Source organism: Hippopotamus amphibius, chromosome 15, assembly GCF_030028045.1.
Source record: "Hippopotamus amphibius kiboko isolate mHipAmp2 chromosome 15, mHipAmp2.hap2, whole genome shotgun sequence".
In the NCBI taxonomy this organism is placed as follows: domain Eukaryota; kingdom Metazoa; phylum Chordata; class Mammalia; order Artiodactyla; family Hippopotamidae; genus Hippopotamus; species Hippopotamus amphibius.
In genome coordinates, this window is record NC_080200.1 from 20,228,914 (window position 1) to 20,249,015 (window position 20,102).

General features: G+C 36.1%; 1 protein-coding gene across 1 annotated transcript; it reads right to left on the reverse strand.

Moving 5' to 3' along the window:
- Positions 1 to 14,180: 14,180 nt before the first annotated feature.
- On the reverse strand, positions 14,181 to 15,152 carry LOC130836329 (olfactory receptor-like protein OLF4). The gene has a single exon (XM_057708383.1). It carries the CDS (start codon positions 15,150 to 15,152, stop codon positions 14,181 to 14,183), a length of 972 nt encoding a protein of 323 aa, XP_057564366.1.
- Positions 15,153 to 20,102: the final 4,950 nt, after the last annotated feature.

Consider the following 20,102-nt stretch of genomic DNA (forward strand, 5'->3'; position numbering starts at 1 on the left):
TTCTGTGGAAAAAAAAAGAAAAAAAGAAAAAATTAAGATGTGAAAAGGGGGAAACAAATGAGCTTACCTTGGAGTTATTTTCTGTGAGGCTGAATATTAATGTGGATTTATTAGTCACTTACTTTCTCTATCTCAAATTACCTGTGTGAATTTTTTGCTTTAATATAGCTGGATCAGAGAAATTTTATTCTTGTTTTTGATTGTAATCTTTCAAATGAAGAATTTTGCTTGTTTGTTTTCACAGAAACTGGCTGTTTGCTATTAGTTCTTTGTCTATGTATAGATGTATTTGAGGAAAATTGTGAGTGCATATAAATTTCATGTGATGAAATCTATCAATCAGTCACAAGGGTTCTCTCTATTGCTTTTCTATTTTTTATTTTTTTCCTGAAAGAATTTAGCTCTCAGGTTACTATTCTTCACTTGCAAATCATTGTTTTATGACAGTGAAATATCCACATCTTTAGTGCTAATAAATCACCCTATAGAGAATTATACTATCTAATTTCTCCAAGTTTTTACACCTCTGTTTTCCTTGTTTTGTTTTTTGTTGTTGTTGTTTTGTTCTGCCTTTTGGGATTAGATCTATTTCTAAAAGTTGCATCACACTGGGCCATCATGTGGAAGTCATTCTTTACCATATGATTAAAGATTCCCTGTGTCTTCCTTACGTACATTGAAATCCACACATCTCCATGTAAGATGAAATAACATAGATAATGATTTCTTCCCGCATTTTAAAATTCATTCTGTCATACTCTTTTATTTCCAAGTCATTGGCAATTTAATTTTATATTATTGGCCCATGTTGATGTTCTTAAAGTATTACTATTTTATATTTTTATATAACTTACTTGTAGATTTTCATTACATTTCATTACTCAATTTTGTTACATACAGTTATTTTGAAACCACTCGACTTAACCCAATTTCATTCTCACTGACATTTTGTTCCATAAGTTCTTAATTTATTGTAAAACTTCTTTTGTATAATATGTACACACACATGCTCATACACTTTTATACAAATGCATGAATAGGATCCTTTGCACATTGTAAACGCTCTTCATGTTTTAGTGCCGTCATGTTTTTGTCCTACTTTGTGTCCCATTGTCCTTCTTATTAATTTCTCACAGACTTGCCTCCAATTACTAGTATAATTATTTATTATTTATATGATTGTATAACATGTCATTGTGTGCCTGTACTATTCTCACTTTGATGGTCCCTTATATCCTTTAAAATTAAGTTGCTAGTATGTCAATGCTACAAAAATACAAGATAGTGAAGTTCAAACTCTGGCTCTAACTGTGGATGACTCTTTCCCCCAGGGTACATCTACGAATGTCCAGAGACTTGTATGGCTGTCACACAAGGGAGGGTCAGTAGATGTCAGAGATGCTCTAAACATCTTACAATGCACAGGCAGACCCCACCACAAACAATCATCTGGATCAGAATGTCAGTCGTGCCAACACTAGAGAACCCTGAGTTAAAGAATATCTGAATTTTGAATATTTATAGCTGTCTTCAGATTTTTCCCTAAAAGGTTGTAAAAAACTTAAAATTTCTGCCAGAAAAATCAAAGAACACACTTTTGCTACTAGTTCAAAAGTTCTTAGCCCAAATTTGACAAATCTTTAAGTTTTTTCCCATGATGATATGTAAGTTTCTTTGTTGTTCTCTTAAACTATATACTGAGTTAGAGCAAAATTAATATATTTGATCACCATTTTGATTTGCCATTTGCTATTATATACTCATATGTTATATGCCCATTTTTCTACACTAAACAGACTTCCAAGTAATTTTTACAAATGACTGTTTTTCAATTCACTTTTGAGGCATATTTTTGGGCATGATATTTAAAAATTTTATTTATTTATACATGTCTATTGTCTTATTTCTGAGCTTCTTGCCTTACTTACAATGGTTTTACCCACCCACGTATCTTATATGTGGATTTCAAGATATTAATCTAAAATGTTTTGGGTTCTCTTACACTGGGATCATAATTTCTCTTATTTTTTTCTTTTTCTTAAATATTTCCTTCCAGTTTTTATTTATGTTTAGAACAGAAGTATAAATATTTACACTAGTATTTATATATATTTATATCATTATTAATGTACACATATGTATAATATGACATAGCAATGGCTATGTTATGGAACATTAGTCACAGTTATAAGTCACATTATAGTCATAGTTTATAAGGTAGCCACAGTTATGTTATATTATAGATACAATATATAATAGAATTACAAATTATTTTATATTGTCATAGAAATATGCTTACATGTATACATGTAAATCCAATGTAGATTTACATCACTAAATATATTACTATAAAATTAATACCAATTTTCATTCTTTTAAATAAGTAAATCATATATATTGTTCAAAAATCAGCAGTAACAAAACAAAGACTTCTGCATCTCTACCATTTTTCCTCCAAAAAACAATAGCTCTTCTCACTCATAAGTGGTACATACTGGGCATCCCATTTCAGCAGATATATAGGTTTGCTACTTTCTTTTTTTTTTTTAAGCTCTCTTATTTTTTGTAAGATGTTTGAGGGAGGGGAGTAGCTTCATTTTTTTGCTAGATAGATGGTTATGCCAACTTTTATCAATAATTCTGTCTTTCCAAATAAATTTAAATAAAAACAACATACATTAAATGTCCGTATATAATGAGATCTAAGTCCCAATTCATTCAACAATAATAACTGAGCATGTGCTACATGCCAGGTCATTCTACAAAGAGTATATAGTATATTATTTTTCCTCTAGGCCATTTTCAATTTAACTAATCCATATGGATATCATAAGTTATTGCTATCATATATCTTCTTCAGTTTTCAATACTTCATTTATTCTGTTTAGTAGACTTGTTTCAGAATTGTAATATTCAACCTGGTTCCATTCTCTTTGTCATTCTTTTTATTTCCTTACTTTTCATTTTTCTAAATTTATTTTTGTAAGTGCACATATATCCACATAGTTGGTTAATACACAAATGTAAACAAAACGGGAAGTCTCTGCCTTTTCAGATCTAGAATCAATTGAGAAGACAGAATACAAAGAAAGAACTGTGTGTGTAATACAATGTCCTCAGATAACTAATATGAAGAAAATAATTCAGTGACTAAATTGGAATTGTCACAACATGTGCAGGTTTCTGTGAATGAACTGCAGACGTTATTGACGGTAGGGCAGAGATCAGACTTAGGACCACAGTGTGCTCATAGCACTAATCAAAAAAGCAAGCAAAACCTAAGAATAACAAAGAAAGGATGCCAGATATGAACATGGAGACAGAGGCTTGCCGTGTCCACCATTGGACCATATAAAACCAAGTAGTCAAACATATGAAACAGGCAAGGGAAAAACAGTTTTGTTACTTGATATTTAAAATGCCCAAAATTCAGTTAATATTCCTTATACTTTATATTCAACCTTTGCTGAAGTGTTGGTTTATTGTTTTTGTTACTATATCTCATGGGCTGTACAATTGGTAATTGCCTCATACCATAAAGATACTGTGACTTTTTCTTTCGGGTGAATTTATTTTTGCTTTTTTCATTATTTTTCTTGGGCATGAAGGAAGTATAACAACACATGAAATGTCACCAGAACCAAAGAAGCTTTTCTTTGCCACAGTCTCCAGGACAATTGGAGTTTATTAGGTCTTTTTTTATATACATAAGCTTTTTATTGGAGTATGATTGATTTACACTGTTGTGCCAGTTTTTGCTGTACACCAAAGTGAATCAGCTGTATTTATACATATATCCCTATATCCCCTCCCTCTTATGACTCCTCCCTACCCTCCCTATCCCACCCCTCTAAGTCATCATCAGTCATCAAGTTGATCTCCCTGTGTTATGCAGCAGCTTCACATTAGCTATCTATTTTACATTTGATAGGCTTATTAGGTCTTTATTTCTCTCTTGTCCATTTTATTTCTCTAGCTCATATTCTCTCTCTCTCTCCCTGCCTCCCTCCCCCATCTCTCTCTCTCTCTGTATATATAAGAGTGGTGGCGTGTTTATATATATAAGAATCTGTGGTGGGTTACTTCATTTTGTGCTTTTAAAGCATCCTCCCTATAGTCCTGATCTTGCTCCGTAGGACTTTCACCTGTTCGGTCCCCAAAAGCAGCCCTTTAAGGATGAAGATTCACTTCTGATGAAGAAGTGAAGACAGTGGTGATTCATGGCTCGCAGCTCAGCCTAAAACATTTTTTAATGATGAAATATGAAAGCTTGTTGACAGATGGATGAAGCATATTGAAAAGCAAGGAGAATATGTAAAAAAAATATGTATTTGTTTTTTCTAAAAGTTAATGAAAATAAATTCTACAGCCAGAGTGTGGATAATTTTTGACTCACCCTCGAATATTTGTATATTTATTCAACATATACACATATGTCTTAAAATCCAGGTTTTAAGAAAGGATGTAGATATATAAATATACAGACATATGTGTTCAATGAACATATACTTATATATCTTTAATACAGGAATAAAATGGCCATACCGAAGTTGAGCACCAAGTTTATTGGTACCTGGGAATTTTACACATTGAAATTTCTGGATGTCATTTGCATATAATCTAATCTGGTCAACTTGAGCTGTATCAACCTATAAGTTAATTAGAGTAGTTACGGTGAAAAAGACATGCAAGTAACACAGCCTAGGAAGCCAGGGTCTACTGTGTGTGTGTGTGTGTGTGTGTGTTCATGCCTTGTGGAGTGTGAGATGTCATCAGAGCAGGAGTACTGAGCTCATATATTCCAAAGTAACTCTCATATACAGAAGCCAGAAATCAATCAATAGAAGTGATCCTTTTAAGCTTATAGGACACAAGAGGGCAGACAGCAGTATCAAGCAGCATCAGCAGTATTTCGTCTTGTGGAACTGAAAACCACAGCCACAGAAAGATAGAGAAAATGAAAAAGCAGAGGACTTTGTACCAGATGAAGGGACAGGATAAAACCCCAGAAAAACAACTAAATGAAGAGGAGATAGGCACCCTTACAGAAAAATAATTCAGAATAATGATAGTGAAGATGATCCAGGACTTTGAAAAAAGACTGGATGCAAAGATTGAAAAGTTTGTCAAAGACCTAGAAGAATTAAAGAGCAAACATACAGAGATATGCAACACAATAAGTGAAATGAAAAATACACTAGAAGGAACCAATAGCAGATTAACTGAAGCAGAAGGGCGAATAAGTGACCTGGAAGACAGAATGGTGAGAAACACTGACACGGAAAAGAATAAGGAGAAAAGAATGAAAAGAACTGAAGACAGCTTAAGAGACCTCTGAGACAATGTTAAACACACCAACATTCGTATCGTAGGGGTCCCAGAAGGAGACGAGAGAGAGAAAGGACTTGAGAAAATATTGGAAGAGATTATAGTTGAAAACTTCCCTAACATGGGAAAGGAAATAGCTACCCAAGTCCAGGAAGCACAGAGAGTCCCAGGCAAGATAAATCCACAGGGAAACACTCCAAGACACATAGTAGTCAAACTGATGAAAATTAAAGACAGAGAAATATTATTAAAAGCAAGAAGGGAAAAACGACAAATAACATACAAGGGAACTCCCATCAGGTTAACAGCTGATTTCTCAGCAGAAACTCTGAAAGCCAGAAGGGAGTGGCATGATATATTTCAAATGATGAAAGGGAAGAACCTACAACTAAGAATACTCTACCCAGCAAGGATCTCATTCAGATTTGACAGAGAAATCAAAAGTTTTACAGACAAGCAACAGCTAAGAGAATTCAGCACCACCAAACCAGCCCTACAACAAATGCTAAAGGAACTTCTCTAAGCAGGAAACAGAAGAAAAGGACCTACAAAAACAAAAACAAAACAATGAAGAAAATGGTAATAAGAACATACATATCGATAATTATCTTGAATGTAAATGGACTAAATGCAGCAACCAAAAGACACAGAGTGGCTGAATGTATACAAAAATAAAGACCCATATATATGCTGTCTCCAAGAGACCCACTTCAGACCTAGGGACACATACAGACCGAAAGTGAGGGGATGGAAAAAGATATTCCATGCAAACGAAAATCAGAAGAAAGCTGGAGTAGCAATACTCATATCAGATAAAAGAGACTTTAAAATAAAAAATGTTACAAGAGACAAGAAAGGATATTACATAAAGATCAAGGGATCAATGCAAGAAGAGGAGATAACAATTATAAATATACATGCACCCAATATAGGAGCACCTCAATACATAAGGCAAATGCTAACAACTTTGAAAGAGGAAATGCAAGGCAGAAACAGAGAGACAGGGGTAGAGAACAAACACATGGACACCAAGTGGGGGAAGCAGGGAGGGTTGGGGGGGAATGAATTGGGAGGTTGGGATATCAAATTGTACACTCTAAATATATGCTGTTATTGTCTGTTAACTGTATCTCAATAAAAGTTCTAAAAAATGAAAAATAAAAAAATAAACATACAGGACACCTTTGCAACAATTTCAAAAAGTGCTAGAGGTACAGAGTGTGGATGAGGGACTATTTGTGACTTGAAGTTTCGGCAGCAGCAGGGAGGCCACCTTGTTCCTCAACATCCTCTGACAGCATCTTTCCTCACTCTCCCTCTTTCCCATCACCCTTCCCACATTGGTCTCCTTTTTTGTAAACTTGAACATGGTAAATAAGAACCTTTCCCAGGGCCATTGCACTGGCTGTTTTCCCTGCCTGGAATGCACTTCTTTTGATATATTCATGCTTCCTGTTTTCTGTTCCTCGAAGTCTTTGTTCAAATGTTACCTTTTTGCATGGCTTGCCTTAAAAGAATAGCAGTCCCTCTTTACTCTTTCCCTTATACCTGCTTCCAAATTTCTTCATAGCACCATCACCATCTCACAAGCCATGTGTATGTATATATATATATCCACACATATATGTGTGTGTGTGTATATATACATATATATATATATATATATCCACTTATAATTTTTCCTCCATGAATGGATTTTAGGAGCTTTTATTTCTCAGCACCCCATACACACTGCCTAGACAGCACCTGGAACATTGTTGACACTCAATTTATGTTCCCTGAATGAATTAATTTCTCATTAAATACGTGGATTACATGACATCTTGGGGAAAATGCTAAAAGTGGAACAAGTTTGACAAGCAGAGATGATGCAGGGAATTCCCTTAAGGGGACCAAGTCCATAAAAATATTGAAATTAATATAATTAAATATAATTAAATATAATTGAGCATAATACAAATGGTAGTTTTTCAACAATGTGATGTCCATTTTTATGAAAATTAATTATGTTATTTCCCCCTCTCCTAGTACCACATGAAACCAAGGAACCTAACAAATGTTTCAGAATTTCTTCTTCTGGGATTTTCAGAGGAATCAGAACTGCAGCCCCTCACATTTGGTCTTTATTTCTCCATGTACCTGATCACTGTGTTTGGAAACCTGCTCATCATCCTGGCTGTCAACTCAGACTCCCTCCTCCATACACCCATGTACTTCATCCTCTCCAACCTGTCCTTTGTAGACATCTGTTTCATCTCCACCACCATCCCAAAGATGCTGTGGAACATCCAGATTCAAAGCAAAGTCATCACCTATGAAGGCTGCTTCACCCAGATGTCTTTTTTCATAGTGTTTACAGGGCTGGACAACTGGTCTGTGGCCATCTGCCACCCCCTGTGCTACATGGTCATCATGAACCCACAACGCTGTGGGATGTTGATTCTGAGTAGCTGGAACATCAGTGTCTTGCATTCCTTGTTACAAACCTTAATGGTGTCAAGGCTGTCCTTCTGTAGAGAGGTGATAATCCCTCACTATTTCTGTGAACTCAAACAATAGATCCTACTTGCCTGTTCTGACACTTTTCTTAATGAAATGGTTATATATTTTGCAGCTGGGTTACTAGGCAGTGCTCCCTTCACAGGTGTATCTTACTCTTACTGTAAAATAGTTTCCTCCATACTTGGAATCTATTTATTGTAAGATCCTAGAAGGGTACCTTAGCTCTGTAGCTACTCCTAGTTCACATTCAAGCACAACAGCCTCAGTGATATACACTGTGGTCCCACCCATGCTGAACCCCTTCATCTACAGTCTCAGAAATAAAGACATAAAGGGGGCTCTGCAAACATTCTTCAGAATGGCAGATATAAAAAAGGCCAATTGTTGTGGACTAAAGGAAGGCACATGATTGAAGAGTTCAAAGCCTCAAAGACAGAAATTAAAAACCTTTGATGAGATTTTGGAATTAGACTTCACTCCTCTATCTATTTCTTTGAATTTTCATTTCTTTGACTTTAGCCCCTTCATACAATTTCTGTAACTCACATGATTAGGCTTAGTGATTTCTCATATATCCACTAGTTTTTCCCCATTATGGTTTCTCACCCTCCCAAATTTGTTCTCAAACTTGGATCTGAGCAATTGTGGATTTATCATTTGTCATATGATCAGGTGGATTTCTTAAGAACAGTTTATTTTCAAATAAAGTGAATAGTACCAAGTGCTTTTTCTTTGTTTGTTTTACTAAAACAATAGTCATGAGTTGTACAGCTTCTGTGGAAAAAAAAAAGAGCCTACTCTGGACATCCATGGCTATTTATATGTTTATAGAAAGGAAAATCTGAGACCACAGAATTCACTTTTGTGTGCCTCATATCTGTGTATATCATCACTTTTTCTGCTCCTTCTATAACATGCAGTGTGTTTTGCAGGTGTCATTGAATTGTATTCTCCTCATCTGGATTCTATTCCCTTATTCAGCTCTGTGTCCACCATACCTACCAGAGTCACTGGCAAAAATAGATTATCAAACACATGTCCCCATGTGGAGTCTGCAAGGTAACACACATTTGAATTAAACTTTGACATGATAAATATGTGAAATATGATGAAGGAAAATGTATAATATATTTCTATTACTGTGCAAAATGTTTCATTTCTACTCTGTACATCTAGTCCTTGAATCATGGAAGATCAATATTCATGTGAAGGGGATGTTTAAGTTGTAGTGAAAGAGTTGATGGCTTTTTTTTTTTTTCATTTTTTAAATCAGATTATCTTCTTGTTTCTGCTTGAAAACCTCCAGTGCTGCCTATGGGTGAATCCTTCCACTGCCTGAAGAAATATCTCCCTCTTTTCTAAATTTAATCATGGTAATAAAAAGGGCAATGGATGTATATTATAAATATCATCCATTATATGTCCTCTTTATGGTCAGGATTCTCTTCAATCATTAGGATCAAAGGATGACTCACAGGAGAGGGTGAATTCATACCTAGTCCTGTGACACAGGATCACAAATTATTTTCTACCAGCATTCATTTCCTTCTAAACTCCCCTGGTTACCTGGAAGGGAACCACATGGAGTCACATTACAATATTTTTTTCTGAAATAAACTGGAATTACAGATTGACCATTTTTGTGTCAATATAAAAGCAAATGTCAAAAATGAGAAATGGCAAATTATTATTAGTGCCTTCATCTGTATTAATTTTGATTGTTTTCTCAGTAAGCTATTGCTGCATAACAAGCCATCTTGAAAGCAAATTATGTGACATTGGTTTATTAGAATGGAATTGTATGTTGTGAATTGTTCTGATCTCTGCTCGGAACCTCATGTGTCTTTATTCACCTGTAAGTCAGCTGTGGAGGCTCTGTTGACATTGGCTGAGAGTTCCAACATCCTGGTGGCTCAGCTAGCTGTGGGCTGATCTATCCTGTCCTTGGCTAGGACAGTCGGGCTCTGCTCCACATGTCCTCTCGTCCTCCGGGTGGTCCTCTGGATTTGTTCACATTTCTGAACCAGCCCCAGAGAACCTGGTAGCAGGAGGGGAGGTGGCACACACACCTCTGCTCTGTGTAGCAGCCACAGGGGTGCCTGCAGCCATGGGTAACAGAGCAGAGGGGGCAGTGGGGTGTGGGACCCTGTCCCCCGGCCACCTAGGTGTCCGTGACTCTGCCCCGGAGCTCCACACCTGCAGTGACAGAGGTGGTGGACCTTACCACGCTGGACATGGCACAGCCACCCCTACAACCCCTGCTCCCCCACCCACCATCACCCTACCCCATATGGCAGCAGGGCCTGTGACTCAGGCATCCCAGAGGCATCAGAAAACCCCCCCAATCCAGTGCCCCAGGCAGCATTCCAGCCACACTGGCAGCTGCCAGTTACCAACAAACCCAGAGGCACAAGAAGCAATAGCTAGGGCTCTGGGTGACAGCTCTGTCAGAGGCCGTGGAGTTTGGAGAGTGCAGACCGATAACCAGAGGCAGCTCAGCTAGAACATTTGAATTGCTCTATCGCCATCTACTGGACAATGAAAGAAAAGCATCAAATTTCTAACCCATTGAATCCTTTGAATCAGGGAAAGGTGTTCCCTATTTCAAATGCACCGGTAGAGAAATAAGTAAAGACTAGAAAATACCACTCTAACACTACCACAAAAAGAAAATAACAATTCTCCTGAAACAAAACTTCAAAGCACAGAATATTGCAATCTGATAGAGAATTCAAAATAGCAGTCATGAAGAAACAATGAGAAAATTCAGAAAGGCAATTCAATGATTCGAGAATAAAATTAATGAACAGAAGTCAAGATTTACCTAAAAAATTAAAACTTTAAGATAGACCCAAACAGAAATTCTAAACTGAAAAACTAAAACAAAACAAACAAACAAACAAAAAACAGATGAAGAAAGCGTTAGAAATCATTAGAAATAAAGCAGAGAGAATTGGCAAGCTTGAAAGTAGAAATCTGAAAATGATACAAGGAGAACAGGAGAGATAAATGAGGTATTTTAAAATGAGGAAATTTAACAATAGTTATTTGAGGTATTCCCCGGTGGCGCAGTGGTTAAGAATCTGCCCGCCAATGCAGGGGACACAGGTTTGAGCTCTGGTCCAGGAAGATCCCACATGCGGCGGAGCAGCTAAGCCCGTGTGCCACAACTATTGAGCTCATGAGCCTACAGCCCATGCTCTGCAACAAGAGCAGCCACCTCAATGAGAAGCCCGCGCACTGCAATGAAGAGTAGTGCCCATTCTCCGCAACTATAGAAAGCCTGCGCGCATCAAGGAAGACCAAATATAGCCGATAAGAATAAAAAACAAAAAAAAATAGTTATTTGATATTTTACAAAGGGCAACATTAGAGTAATGGATATCCCAACAAGAGAAGAGAGGGCCAAGGAACAGAGAGTTTATTTAAACAAATAATAACTGAGACCTTCCCAAACCTAGGGAAGGAACAGGATATACAATTCCATGAAGCTAGACATTATCTAATTATTGATACTTAAATGCACAAAGATCTTCTCCAAGACAATTTGTATTAAAATTGTTAAAAGCCAATAACAAAAAATAATTTATAAGCAGACAGGGAAAAAGGATGGGAACCAACACGAAACCCTCATTAGGCTACTAGCAGATTTCTCAGCAAAAAGCCTACAGGCCAGGAGGGAGTGAAATGCCATTCTCAAAATACTGCAAGTCAAAAACTGTCACCCAAGAATACTCTACCCAGGAAAGTTATCATTCAGATATGAAGGAGAAATAAAGACTTTCCAAGCAAAGAAATTCTGAGTTAATGAACACTAGACCTTACAAGACATGTTGAAAGGAGCTCTTCTATCAGAAACAAAAAGGCAAAGGACACAACACTTTGAGTAAGTTGATAAATAGACAGACAGAATCAGAGAATTGTAAAACACTATCATGATAGGTTATTAAATGCTTTTATAGCATATAGTGTAAAGGAGAGAAAAAGCAGAAAAAATTATTATGGCTACTTTAATTAGGTAAAAAAAAAAAACTAACATAAAAAGGGATAATGGAGGCAACTAAAACACAAACAGGGTAAAGGACTATGACAAATGAAAATGAGATGCCGTCAGTGGAAAAAGGACTATTACATCTATGATACATTTTACACTAATCCATGGTAACCATAGATACAGAGTAGAGACATAAACCATCAAGAAAGAGGAAACTGAAAAGCACATCATAGAAATCCACCAACTTGAAATGTCAGACAGAAACACAAGGAAAAAGAAACGGAGAAATAGAATGACCATAATACAAGCGAAAAAATGGCAGTAAAGTCCTTATCTACCAATAATCACCCCAAATATAAATGGATTCAACACACCAAGCAAAAGTCACAGAGTACCTGGATGGGTTTAAAAGACAGACTGAAATGCATTCTTTCTCAAGGAGACTCACCTCAGCTGTAAAGATAATACAACTTTACTGACTGGAAATTTACTCTTGTATTAGGCTATTTGTAGACATGGCTGTGATTCTCCACCTTTATCTGTATCCATGTATTTTGCAATGTGACAATGAAACAGCTTGCATCAGGTCATGGAGTTTGTTTCTCTGCAATTGTATCTATTCTGGATTCAAGATATATTTTTAATTTTTTTTTTTTTTTTTGCTTATGGAATATGGAGAAAATGATGATGTGCTTTAAGAGGACTTTATGCATTTCTGCTGTTCTCTTCAGGAAATACACCTCAGAAATGTAAACAAATCTGGGGGGGGAGATCATCCAGGGTACAAGAGCACATGTGGAGCAGAGCCTAAATGTCCCAGCCAAGGCCATGATAAGATTAGGCTACAGCCAGCTGAGCCCTCAGAATGTTAGAACTCTCATCCAAGAAGATCAACAGAGCTTCCCCAGCTGACTTACAGGTGAATAGAGACATATAAGAATCGCAGAAGAAATATGAACAATTTGTTACCATATAATATAATTTTAGTAAAACAGTGTCAAATAATTTGCTTTCAGGATGGCTTGTTATGCAGCAACAGCTTATTGATACAACAACCAAAATGTAGAGAAGTGAAGGCAATTATAAAAATTTGCTGATTCTTGTTTTTGCCATTTACTTTGATAGAGACACAGTAATGATCATTCTGTAATTCAAGTTTGTTTTTGTTTTTGCTTTTTTTTTTTTCCAGAAACCTGTATTAAAATGTGATTTCATTGAAGTTCCCTTCCAGGTAAGCATGGGAGTTTGGAAGCAAATGAATGGGGGAAAAAATGTGACTCTCATTCACAGGACTAGGAAGGTATTGAACCTCTCTTTTCAGTCACCCTTTCCTCATAATGATTGAAGCGATTTGTGATCATAAAGGGACATATGAAGGATGATATTTATAATGTACATTCATTGCTTCTTAAATTGCTAAGTCTCTTTAGAAAAGAGAGAGATATTGCATATAGAGAAATGGAAGGATTCATGTGTAGGCAGCACCGTAGGTTTTCAAGCAGAAACAAGAACATAATTCAATTAAAAACATGTAAAACAAGCCATCAACTCCTTAACTCCAAAATAAACCCCCTTCACGTGAATATTGATCATCTTCCATAAATCAAAAAATAGATGCACAGCATGAAATTGAAACCTTTTGCAAAGTAATATGAAGCATATTTTAACATTTTTCTTCATCATATTTCACATATTTATTATGTCAAACAATTCATTCAAATTCATGTTACCTTGGAAACTCTATGTGGAGACATGTATGTGATAATCTGTTTTTGCCAGTGACTGTGGTAGGTACTGTGGGAACAAAGCTGAATAAGGGAATAGAATCCTAAAGAGGAGAATAAAATTCAGTGACAACTTACAAATTACGCTGTGAGTTAAAGTCCAGAATATCAGGAAGGGCAGCTAAGGTGATGATATACAAAAGAATCACATACACAAACATGAAATCAATGATCTGAGATTTTCCTTGTTATGAACATAGAAATAGCCATAGGTGCCTAGGGTAGTTTCTTCCATAGGAGAAGTACAACTCATGACTATTCTTTATTAAAATAAAGGAAAATATTATTTGAGAATAAATTGTTCTTAAGAATTTTAAGGACTCATAGGATAAACAGTAATTCCCAGATCCAAGTATGAGAACAAATTTGAGAGAATAGGAAACCATAAAAGGAACAACTCTTGGATGAGAGAAATCATGGAGATAATCAGATGAGTTACATAAATTGTGTGAAGGAAGTGTAAAGTAGTAAAAGAAATGAAAATTCCAAAAAATACATGGAAGGAGTGAGTTCTACAGTACTTCCACAATCTGATCAAAAATTGCAATTTCTGGCTGTGAAGCTTTAAATTTTCAATTATGCTCCCTTCTCCAGCTCAGAACAATTGGCCTTTTTATGGCCACCATCCTAAAGAATGCCTTCAGAACCCTCTTTATGTCCTTGTTCCTCAGACTGTAGATGAAGGGGTTCAGCATGGGTGGGACCACAGTGTACATCACAGAGGCTGTTGCACTTGTGTGTGTGCTGGGGGTAGCAGCAGAGCTAAGGTACACTCCTAAGCACGTACAATAAAACAAGGAGACAACAGAGAGGTGAGAGGCACAGGTGGAAAATGCTTTATACTTCCCTTGAGCTGATGAGATTCCACGTATGGAGGAAACTATCCTAAAATAAGAGTAAAGGATACCAGCCAGGGGTCCACCACCCAGCAGGACAACTGCAAAATAGATCACCATGTCACTAAGAAAGCTGTCAGAACAGGCAAGTTGTATCAGCTGTTTGAGTTCACAGAAATAGTGAGGGATTATCACCTTTCCACAGAAGGACAGCCTCAACACCATTAAGGTTTGTAAGAAGGAGTCCAAGACACTAACGATCCAGCTAACCAAAACCAGAGTTCCACAGAGCCAGAGATTCATGAGGACTGTGTAGTGCAGGGGGTGACAGATGGCCACAAAGCGGTCATGTGCCATCACGGTCAGAAGGAAGTCATCCAACCCTATACACAGTGTGAAAAAATATACCTGGGTGATGCAGCCTTCATAGGTGATGACTTTGCTCTGAATCTGGATGTTCCACGGCATCTTTGGGATGGTGGTGGAGGTGAAACAGATGTCTACAAAGGACAGGTTGGAGAGGAAGAAGTACATGGGTGTGTGGAGGTGGGAGTCTGAGCTGATGGCCAGGATGATGAGCAGGTTTCCAAACACAGTGATCAGGTACAAGGAGAGGAAAAGGGCAAATATGAGGGGCTGCAGTGCTGGTTCCTCTAAAAATTGAAGAAGAAGAAATTCTGAAGCATTTGATAGGTTCCTTGGTCCCATGTCGTGGAGGTGACTACAAGGAAAGGGGAAAATAACATGACTATTTTCACCAAAACAGACACTGCTCACATTGTTGAAAAAGCATTATTTATATTTTGCTTCATTGCATTATTTTTATTTGCTTAACTAAGTTCAATATTGTGTTTATGGGTTTGGTCCCTTTCAGGGAATTCATTGTGTCATCTCTAGTTTGCAAAGTTGTCCCACTTGTAGCTTTTCCCCCAAGATGTCATGTATTCCACATATTTAATGAGAAATACTTTCATTTGGGGAATATAACTTGAATACTGACCATGTTGCAGGTGCTGTCTGGGCGATGACTATAGGATTCTAAAAAACAAAAGCTCCTAGAACCCAGTCACAAAGAAAATATAAGCAAATAAAATACACGTGTGTGTGTGTGTGTGTGTCACTTGTCAGATGGTGACTGCTGCTATGAAAAAATTTGAAAGAAGGTATGAGGGAAAGAGTATCGAGGGGGTGCTATTTTTCATAGGTTTTCATGTAAGACACGCAAATAAGGTGACATTTGAACAGAGACCTCAAGGAAGAGACAACAGGAGCCATGAACATTAGAAGTGTGTGCAGGGAGGACAAAGGCCTTGGGGAAGGTGCTTTTTAGTATGTTCACGTTTTTTTACAAAAGGAAGCCCGTGTGGTGAGGGTGATGAGCAGAAGGCAGAGTGAGGAGAGATGGTGTCAGGAGATGTTGAGGAATAACCTGGCCTCCCTGCTGCTGCTGAAACTTCAAGTCAGAAGCAGAGTTTCATTCACACTATGTTCCTCTCGCACTTTATGAAATTGTTGCAAATGTGTCCTGTGTGTTTAAATGTACCTTCTGTTAATTGTGTTCTGGTCTCTGTATATGAGAGTCATCTTGGGCTATCAGCTCAGTACCCCTGCTCTGAGGGCTCTGAGGCTTCTCCACTCAGAAATGCATGGACAGAAGCACACACACATACACAAACACACACACACACACGCACATACACACACAGAATATTCCCAAGCTTCCTAAATTGTGTTATTTCCTTGTATTTTGCACCCCCAACTACCCTGATTAAGTTAGAGTTTGATACAACTCAAGTCGATCAATCAGGTTACGTAAAAATGGCATCCAGAACTTCCAGTCTGTAATCTGCCCAGGTAGCAATAAACTTGGAGTTCGATTTTGTAATGGGCATATTATTAAAATATACAAAAATTAAAGATACATAAATGATAATTTCCATGAACAAGTGTAACATATAGCTGTATACCTATATTCTTTCTATAAACCTGGATTTTAAGATATATGTGTTTATTGAGAGACAGAGAGATAGAGAAAGCTACAGAAATAAAATGGACACGAGAAGGAATAAAGACCTAATAAGCGCAAATGGTCCCTGCAAGAATGTTGTAAAGACAAGCTTCTTTGGTTCTGGTGACATTTCATATGCTATTATAAGCCCTTGATGCCCGGGAAAAATAAGAAAATATCAAAAATAAACTTATCCAAGAGATAAAGTAGCTATATCTTCATTATTTGAAAAATTTGCAGATTGTACAGCCCAAGGGAAAAATGAGCAAAGGGACTAAGCCAACACATTGCAAAAGGGTGTATATAAAAATACAATGAATATGAATTAAATGTTGACCATTTTTAATATCAGGCAGCAAAACTTGTTCTTCCTGTGTCTGTTTCATATTTATTTTACTTATTGGTTTTATATGATCTGAAAGCAGACAAGGCAAGCCTCTTTATCCCTTTTCATATATCTCTTTGTTATTCTTGGGTTTTGATTGCTTTTCTGATAAGTCCCATGTGCTCACTCTAGTCCTAGTTCTCATCTTTGCCCAACCATCAATGATCTGATGGTCCATACACATAAAACCTACCCACATTGTGATAAGTCAGTCCTTATCACTGAGTAACTTCCTTCATATTGGTTATCTGAGGAGACTGTATTATACACACTTTCCTTTCATTGTACTCTGTCTTCCTAACCGTAGCGCTAGACACCAACAGGGAACTTTACCTGTTTCGCTCACATTTGTATTTTAACCAAGTATGTGAATATATGTGCACTTGTACAAACATAAATTTAGAGAAGTGAAAATTTAGGAAGTAAAAATACAACACAGAGAATGAAACCAGTTTACATAGTATGATTGTGAAACAAGTGTAACAAACAGAATTAAATGAAGTATTGAAAACTAACTGAAGATATAGTAGCAATAATTTATGACATCAATATGGATTAATTAAATTGACAATGACCTAGAGATACAATAATATAATATATTATGTTCACAGAATGTTCTGCCATGTAGCACATGCTCAGTTCTTACTGTCGAATGAATCAGGAGTAGGTCTCGTTATACATGGAGGTTTAAAATATGGCAAGTTTGTATTTCAATTTTTGGAAAGATGGAATTGTTGATAAAACCTGGCTTAAATGTTAGTCTATCTTACCAAAATATGAAGTTCTTACTCCTTCAAACGTCTTAAGAAAAATTAGATTATGACCTCAGTGTAAGAATAGTGGACACATTAAGAATGAACACATTGAAATCTGCATATAAAATGTCTGAGTGGGCAAAACCATCTTAAATAAGGCAAGAAGCACAGGGGTAAAAAAATAGTCATATTTAACTAAAATATTTTTAAAATGTGTGGCCAAAAATATGCCCCAAATGTCAATTGAAAAGCAATCATTTATAAATATTATTTGAAAGTCTGTTTACTGTAGAAAAATGGACATATACTTGTATATAATAATAATAGATAAATCAAAATGATGACCAAATATATAAAGTTTTGCTTAATTCAGTATATACTTTAAGAAAGTAACATAGAATCTTTTTCAGACCATTCTCCTGTGGGGGGGTGGTGATATCTGTCAAATTTGGGCCAAGAACTTTTGAACTAGCAGCACAGGAGTACTTTCTGATTTTTCTGACAAATGTTAAGTGCTACAACATTTTAAGGAAAAATTTGAAGACAGCTATAAACATTCAAAATACAGTTATTCTTTAGTTCAGCATTCTTCAGCACTGACACAATTGACATTCTGGTCCAGATCATTGTTAGTGGTGGGCTCTGTCCTGTGCATTTTAGGATGTTTGGAGCATCCTTGACCTCTATTAAGCCCTCAAAGTGTCACAGCCCTAAAAAGCTCTGGACACTGCTAGATGTACCCTGGGGGACAAAGTCATCCACAGTTAAAGCCAGAGTTTGAACTTCATTTTTGTAGCTTTGGTATAATAGTAACTAAATGATAAAGAATATGGTAGACCATCAACAGGAGAGTAGCACAGGCACACCATGGAGTTTTATACATAAAGTCATAAAAATAATGAATCATTATTCCAGTAATGAGAGAAATGCATGTGAGGAATTATTAAGTAAGAAGGACATTAAGACAAAAGGCAGGAAAAATGAATATGTTAAAATGTAAAGAGCATTTTTATGTGTACAGGATCGTATTCATATATTTGAATAAAATTGTATGAGTATGTATATGTGCCTAGTATAGAAAGAGAAGTCTTAAACTAAGAACATACAGGCACAATGTCTGTTAGAATGAAATTAGGTAAGTAGAGTGGTTTCAAATTGACTATATGTAACAATATTGAATGACAATCTACAAGTAAGTTATATAAAAATATGAAATAGTAATAATTCAACAATATCAGCATAGGTCACTAATACAAAATTAAGTTGCCAAAGACTTGTAAGGAAAAAAAAATATTAAAACATAGGGAGGAAACAGTCTCTAAGTTATAATTTAATCTTAAATGAAGAATTGTGGATTTCAATGTGCTTAAAGAAGATATAAGTGATCTTTAATCAAATGGTAAAAGAGAATGCCTTTTGAATAATGGCCAATTGTGTTGCAACTGTTAGAAAAATATCTAATCACAAAAGGAAAAAAAAAGTACCGGAGGGGTAAAAATTTGTTGGAGAAAGAATACAGGGTGATTTATAGTTACAAAAGATGCAGAACATTAATCATAATTTTTGTTTAAAACAATGAATTGCAAAATAAGAATACTAATGTGAGAGCTCATTTCTTTCAGAAAATAATAAAGAATAGAAAAGCAATGGAGAAAATACAATATGACTGATTGCTAGATTTGACCACACAAAATTTACACAGACTCACAATTCCCCTCCAATACATCTATACATAATAAAAGAACTAAATGGCAAATAGCCAGCTGGTAAAAAAAAAAAAAAAAAAACACCAAATCTCTGTTTGAAAGATTGCAATAAAAAATAGGAATAAACATTCTCCAATGCTCCCACAGGAAAGCAAAGGACTCACACAGGTCAATTTGAGATAGAGAAAGTAAATGGCAAAAAAAAATCCACATACATATTCAGCCTCACAGATAATGAAATAATTGCAAAGTCAGCTCATCAAAATACACATTTTCACATCTAAATTATCTTTCATTTTTTCCACAGAAGGTATTGTGAAAAAATATTCCTTCTGCAAATGCTGTTTGAAGGACATATTTGAATATATTCTTTGGTTTCGATCTTTCTCATCAACATAGATATATGGTCAAATATTCTCTGTCTTAAAAGTTAGAAACAAATGTGTTCACATCATTTTATATTCCTCCATAGCTAATACCTGATTTATTTACTCCAGTTAATTAAGAAGATACTTGGACATATGTTCTACTTTTACTGGAAGCACTTTATGTCTCTATTAAATGAACTTCCATTTCTATTATTTACTTGGCATCACTGAACATTGCCTTACCGAATTGAATGTTCACTCTCTTTTTAGTATCATAAAATACATTGATATTTTAATCAAGCAAACAACCACAATGGTCTCTGGGCTCACAGATTGTGCTGGTTCTCAGGTGATGTCATGTAAACATTTTTTGATTTCATTTCATCTGACCTTTCTCTGAACTGTCTTTTGGGCTCTCAGACTCACCTGCATGGGA

Bases quoted from the DNA above. Each gene is read 5' to 3' on its own strand.
- LOC130836329 (XM_057708383.1), bottom strand. From the start codon at position 15,152: ATGGGACCAAGGAACCTATCAAATGCTTCAGAATTTCTTCTTCTTCAA.